The 7,420-nt window shown below is 36.5% G+C and overlaps 1 protein-coding gene across 1 annotated transcript in view; it reads right to left on the bottom strand.

Annotated features, from left to right (window-relative positions):
* Nucleotides 1-4,654, bottom strand: part of LOC102603329 (ABC transporter G family member 35-like) — a 50,703-nt gene extending 46,049 nt beyond the window's left edge. Inside the window, 2 exon segments of the mRNA XM_015314425.1 lie at nucleotides 2,275-2,891; nucleotides 2,996-4,654. Of these exon segments, the coding sequence (XP_015169911.1) occupies nucleotides 2,275-2,891; nucleotides 2,996-4,654 (2,276 nt within the window).
* Between the last annotated feature and the right edge of the window lie 2,766 nt (nucleotides 4,655-7,420).

The raw sequence follows: 7,420 nt of genomic DNA, 5'->3' as shown, positions 1-7,420 counted from the left end.
CTTGAACTCTCTTTATTGAATTAATTGTTGTTGGTAGGTTGAATCTACCTTTGGTGGAAGTGTTATATCTTGTTCTTGTGTGGTATTATTGTGAATTGTAGCCATGAAGGCATTGGGGAAGTTGTTGCATAATGTTGGAATATTTTATTATTGTGAATTGAGGCCATGAAGGGCATTATGTGAATGTTATTATATTGTTGTATTATTATACATATATGAGGCTATATGTAAAGTCCTATATGAAGCTATATGTAAAGTTTTATGTGACGCTATATGTGAAGGTATGATGTGAATGAGTTTTATGTGATCTTGTGATGATCCTATGTAAAGTGGATAGCATTGTGAGTTAAAGTATGATTTCTCATGATGTATATATGAAATGATGTTGGATTATGAAGTATCCTTAAATGAAAATGTGTGTCTTGAATTGGTAGACTTAGGTGCCTCTTCTTGATACATGAAAGCTATGGAATGTGATCTCTTGACTTGGTAGGCTTAGGCATCCTTCTCTTGAGAAATGAATGTATCTTGACTTGAAGTCTTATTGTATTGAAGTGGTAGACCTTGAGTTGGTGCCTCTTCATAAATGAATGAATGTCTAGAATCGGTGAGACCTAAGCATGGTGCCCTTTCTATGAATGACTAAAGGGGGAATTTTTAGACTATGAGTTGAACCGGTAGATCTAAAGTTGGTGCCCCTTCATGATGAAGTCTAGAACCCTATGTGAATGTAAAACCATGGAGTCGGTAGACCTAATGGTGGCAGCCCTTCTCATGTGTGAAATGATGAACCTTGGACCGGTAGGCTTAAGGCACCCTTTAATGAAGAATCGGTAGGCCTAAGGCACCCTTCCATGGGGATTTAATAAGCTATCCTTAGTGAACCTTGATCGGTAGATCCTTGTGGTGCCTTTTCTTGGTAGATGTGTTATGGGTCGGTAGACCTAATGATGGTGCCCTCCCTAGGACATACATGTGAATGAAATTACTCTATGGGAACTAAGGCTAAGCACCGAGTGGATATGGTTAAGATGGTAGCTCTCCCGAGTATGAGGCAAGAGTACAAAGAACATCTTTGGATATCCCCTAAACCATGTGCCTACATGGGTTGCTTACTAGTTCTACCTTTGGCAAGTAGAACAACCTCCACGGAGTAGGATAGACTCCGGATTCCATACCTAGCTAGTATGGTCTATGTCGGTTATGCCTATTCCCATCATGTGGGATGTGCACTCTAGTTATTGGATAGGTTCTACAACGTGTAGGTAGCAGTATGGGATGCTATCTATACATGGCACGAGTAGGCTTTGAAGATACTAAAGTGAGTTCCCTAAGTCTAACAACTATTATGTGAAAGTTCCCTTATGTGCCTGAATGTCTCCAAAATGGTTTCTTAAAGAATATTGGTCTATTGATGTTATGTTGTAAAGGAAATGTCCTTATCTAAGGTAATCTTGGGGAACACTTAAGTGTGCTTGAAGAGGTTGTATGGGCGGTCACTTCTTGTCTCACTCAAGTGTGTCTTAAGGTTATATTAGGTAGAGGTCTTATGGTAATGAAATGACATGTGTTCTTTTAAAGTTAAGCATGGGTTGTATATGGACATATGTTGAGTATATGTATGGTTGGCTATGGTCTTATAGGTTAATGTTGACTTGTATTATGTCTCTTATACTTGTAAAGGAAAGGTTTTATCAAATGATATGCAAGCATTACTTCCTTGAAAATGTCCTTTTTGACATGTTTTTACATGATCTCCATACTTGGTACTTAATTGTGTTAACCCCTTTCTTTCCCTTTTTGAACTAAAGTGTAGGGATTTGGAGATGATGACATGTCATGGCTTTGATAGGTTTCTAAGTGTTGAAGATGAAGACTTGGTGAGTCCTGATAGATTCGAGGACAACACCCAATATGTTATTTTATGTTCTTTTTAGTATTGTTTAAGTTGTGTACGGGATTAGTCCCGAATTTTGTACTCTAAAGTATTAGATGGTTTTGAGACATCATGTATAAAGTCTAGAAAGTCTTCCGCTTGCTATTTTTTTTATGCAATGTTTTCTTGGTAAAGAAAGTTTTAAATTCCTTATGGTTTTAGTGTCTATGCGATGAATGAATGCTAAGAGGCTTGTATTAGACCTCTTCGAGGTCGAGTACGCCGGTTACGACTAGGGGGTGCTCCCGGGTCGTGACATCCTTGAGACAGTATTTTGTTTTTTTTATTTCCAGGAAATAAGTGATTCTCCATGCTTTACCAAGAATCCTGTCACATACTTTCTGGTATTAGGGCATGATGCCCAATCAGCATCACAGAATGCTGTCAATGTGTTGTCTCCACTGCTGCTCATTAAAATTCCCATTCTAGGCTCCCTCTTATTGTATTTGACTACTCTTAAGGCTACTTCCCAATGAGATTTTTTTGGTTGTTGCATGAACTGGCTAAGAGTCGGAACTGCAAATGCTATATCCAACCTAGTAAGTGTCAAATATAAGAGCTTCCTAATCAGTTTCTGATATTTTCCCTTATCCTCTAAGGGCTCATCATCACTTATTCCTGTGAGTTCATCTAGTTCCTTTGTTGTGAATTTCTGGTTGAACTCCAAAGGTGTCCAGGCTAGCTTTGAACCACTCCAGCCTAAGTCTCCTATCAGCTCCAAGGCATACTTTCTTTGGTTCATTAAAATTCCTTTATGAGACCTTGAGAATTCTATTCCCAGAAAAAACTTTAACTCTCCAAGATCTTTCATTTTAAAGATATGTTGCAGACCTTCTTTAGTTGACTGAATCAGTGTCCTGTTGTTGCCTGTAACCAACATGTCATCCACATAAACTAAGATCACAACAATGTAACTTGCTATCCTTTTTGTGAACAAAGAATAGTCAAAGCAGCTCTGAGTGAAACCAAGTTGAACCAGTGCAGTGGTCAACTTCTCATTCCATTGGATACTTGCTTGTTTTAGACCATATAAGGATTTGGTAAGCCTACAAATCATACCAGGTTTCTCCCCCTGGCTTGCAAAACCTTGTGGCAAGTGCATGTAGACCTTATCATGAAGATCACCAGTAGGAAATCATTATGGACATCCATTTGTTCAATAGACCAGCCTGCAGTAGCAGCTATAGACATCACAACCCTAACAGTCATAATTTTAACCACAGGAGAAAATGTCTCATGATAGTCTAGTCCTTCAAGTTGTGTATAGCCCTTAGCCACTATCCTGTCCTTATACCTCTCTACCTCACCACTGGCATGATACTCTACTTTAAAAACCCATTTGCAGCCAGTGGGAACCTTACCTGCAGGTAAAGGAACCACCTCCCAAGTCTGATTATCCTGAAGAGCTGTGATCTCAGATTGCATGGCCTCAATCCAAAGAGGATCAGTAGCAGCCTCTTGAAATGTTTTAGGTTCAACTATAGAGGTTAAAGCAGCAAGGAAAGATCTGTAGGAAGCATGTAAAGAGGAATAGGATAGATAAGAACTAATAGGATGAAGAGTAGAAGGAGGAAGAGATGCTGAGGTAGTGATAAAGTCTGTCATCCAGGCTGGTTGTGTCTTAACTCTAGTTAAGTGCCTCAAAGATGGTGGAGGGAGTGATGGTGGAGCAGCAGGAGGAACAATAGGAGGTGGTTGGACAGGTAGAACAGGTGAGTCCAGCTCAAAAGGATCAAGAACAGCAGTATGCTGAAAAAAAGGTTCTCTTGTATCAGAGTGTGTTTGAAAAGGAAATGTGGATTTCTTGAAAACCATATCCCTGTTGACAAAAAAAGTGGAGGTAGCAATGTTCAACAATATGTAACCTTTGGAAGTTGCAGAATAACCCATCATCACAGCTTCAATGGCTCTAGCATCAAACTTATCATAGACTGGCGTCTTCTTAGCATAACAAAGACAACCTATGGTCCTGATATGATCTAGGTTGGGCTTCCTCCCATAAAACAGCTCATAGGGGCTTTTACTATTCAATATTACTGAAGGCAGTCGATTGATAAGGTATGCAGCACCAAGAACACAATGACCCCAGTACCTGATTGGAATGCTTCCCTGAAATCTCAGACCTCTAGCCATTTCCAGAATGTGTCTATGATTCCTCTCAGCTACACCATTCTGTTGAGGGGTGTAGACACATGTTATTTGGTGAATAATACCAAAAGAATGAAACAGACTGGAACACTCAGCATTAAAAAATTCATTGCCATTATCTGACCTGGTCACCTTGACTTTTGTATTTAATTGAGTATGAACCATTGTGAGAAATTGCCTCAACACAACTACAGTATCAGATTTCAATTTGAGCAAAAATAACCAAGTGATTCTGGAATGATCATCAACAACAGTAAGGAACATTTTATTGCCATCAAACGTGGGTACATGATAGGGACCCCATACATCAATATGTAGTAGATAAAAAATAGTTGCAGCCTTAGTAGTACTCTTAGGAAAAGGCAATCTGGTATGCTTAGCCAAGGGGAAAATAGAACAATTGTCAATCATATGCAAATTATCAAGTGAAGATAACCCAAACAATTGTCTGATTATTCGTTCAGGTGCATGTCTCATCCTTCTATGCCATAGACTAACATCTACATTATTAGTTCGTGTATGTAACCCTTTGCCTGAGAGTGATGTTCCTGTGGAAGAGCCATGAGACATTTTCTCATGTGGTTAAAATTATGACTGTTAGGGCTGTGATGTCTATAGCTACTCTGATACCATGTTAAATTAGGTTTTAGGCCTAAATCACACCCCAAAAGCTAGCTCAAAGGGAGGAGGATTGCACAAGCCTTATAAGGAGTCCACCCATCTAATTAACCACCAATGTGGGACTTTTGTCATTCTCTAACACCCCACCTCACGCCCAGTGATTAGCATCTGGTGCGTGGGCAATTTTTTATTTTGGGGACCCCACATCGGGCGAGACGGACCCTGCTCTGATACCATGATAAAATCATGAAGCTAAACTATGGAATCCATGGATAACTCTCATGAACTCTAAGTAAACATGGAAGAGAGATTGTGGAATTTACTGTTGTATTGAAGATCAAAAATTATGTTACAGATATCCATCTCACCACGGTTTATATACACTTTACATAATTGAGTACAAAAGGAATCTAATGCTAACTAACTGCCAGCTCATCTAACCGACTTAATCAAGTTGTTAACTAACCAACTATTAACATCCTAACTAACTATTTGATACATGCTCAAGTTATGCCAGTCTCAATAAAAGTACACTTGCAATTGTAGATTTAGTAGTAGAAGAAAAAAAGTCCATAAATTCAATATTTTTTTAAAATAAGAGGAAACCTACTTATAGACAATAAAGGATAGTGTGAACAGATGTTTATTGTGTCTTATTGGAAAGGTCACAACTCTTTGTAAAAGTCACAACCCTTCGAAAAAGTCACAATCTTTCATAAAAGTGACAACTCTTCATAAAAGTTGCAATTTTTCATTAAAATCGCAACTTTTCATAAAAGTCACAACTCTTTATTTTCCATTCATACCTTTTAAAACCCAACAATACATTGATACAACTCCAAGCAATTAAATACAGAGTGAAACAAGTAAAACTCAAACTCTCACTATGTATTATAACTTTTTAGTACTCTCTTTATTTCAAACATATGCATATAATTTTTCCTATATATATATAGTCCTCTATTTATCACAATTTACGCGACATTTTTCATTTGAATTGGCTGTAAAAAGAATGATATTTTTCTATATTTAATAATAATTTGACGTTAGACTTTCATTTTTTTAGTGAGACGATTTATAGCCACATGAATATATGTGACTTATTTTATATTTTAAATTTCAAATAAACTTTCTTTCATTCTTAAATTTTATACCAAATCAAATATCGTCACATAAACTGAGACAACGAGGCTACTTTAGTAACAAGACACTAAAGAAAAGAGGACATACTGTTGGACTAAACATTAAATCCGTTCACTAGAATTGGATTGATTAATTGAGAAACATTTGATTATGATCATTCCAATAGATTTATGTCAAGAAAGTATAATTCTTGCTGATACTCTGCAGTTTGATTACTAAGGTATTTTAGATATTCCTTTTGTTTTTGAAATAAAATTTTGTTGTTTATGATATAAAAAACAAAGAAAATTCAAAACCAACATTCCATACATATACTCCCTCCTTTCCTCCGTTCATCATTACTCGCTCATGTTTTAGTTGACAAACCCTTGAAAAATACTAAATAAAAGGGTAAATCTATCATATCACTTCTATTAATTATAAGTCATCTAAATGTTAAAAAATGAATAATATTTAATAACAAGGATAAAATAAATACAAAATAGTAAATTATTTCTTGTTTTTTCAAACAGAACAAATAAAGTTAGACAACAGTCACAACAATGAACAAGTAAAGATGTTGTAGAACTAGTTGTTTGTTAGAACTAAACGATTGTAACAATCTTAGCAAACAAAATGACATATTAAACCAATGAAATTTAATTATTGTATTTAACTAAACTCGCACTTAGAGTTGTCAAAAAGGGTTGGCCAAGCCCCATTGGGCCCAAGCCGCGCGGGCCAAGGAATTTGAAGGGCTGGGGTTGGCTAGCCCTTCTTTTTTTCTTTTTTCATTTTTTTTCTTTTCAAACTTATAACTCTATAACTTCAAGAAAATGAGAAGATTTTCAAATCAAATATGACAAACAATGATATTGTTTCAATAACACTAGCAAAAAATCTACTGTAATTAGTATGTATCTCGCATACCAGATACGCAAGAGAGATAAGAGAATGACAAGCAAGATGGGAGGAAAGCGAGGGCGCGAGATTTGTCTATGTATCCTAGATACATGTGAATCTACTTGAATAGAGTGTATCTTGAACAAATTAACCTAATTTTGAGTCAATATATTCCGAGATACATGTATCTGGATGTACCAAAATCTGGTAAGATTTATAATATTACAACATTGTGTGTATTTAAGTAATTAGATTATATACTAGTGAGATTATTGTAAGTTACCCTTAAGTAAAAAGTTTTGGCCCATGGGCCGACCCCGGCCCGGCCCTGATCAAGCCTCAAGGGCCAATGACTTATATTGACCGGGCTTATAAGCCCTAATTTTAAATGGGCTTGAAAAATTCTATCCCAACCCTACCCCAATAACGAATTGGGTCAGATCGGCCCCATGGGCTAAGCCTGTCTTGACAGCTCTACTCCCACTCTTTATTTTAGACTGTTAAATATGATTTAAACATGAGCAACTTTCACATATAGCAAACAAAAAAATCATATTTGTATGCTATAGCAAAGTTTGCATAATTGTGCTCCATAACAAACATATATATGTATAATTCGCTATACATATACAATTGAAAGCTATGTCTATTTTGCTATACATATATACAAAAAGAAGCAATTGTATAATT

The sequence above is a fragment of the Solanum tuberosum genome, unplaced genomic scaffold, assembly GCF_000226075.1.
Source record: "Solanum tuberosum cultivar DM 1-3 516 R44 unplaced genomic scaffold, SolTub_3.0 scf00297, whole genome shotgun sequence".
Lineage (NCBI taxonomy): Eukaryota > Viridiplantae > Streptophyta > Magnoliopsida > Solanales > Solanaceae > Solanum > Solanum tuberosum.
This window is presented reverse-complemented; position numbering and strand designations above follow the sequence as displayed.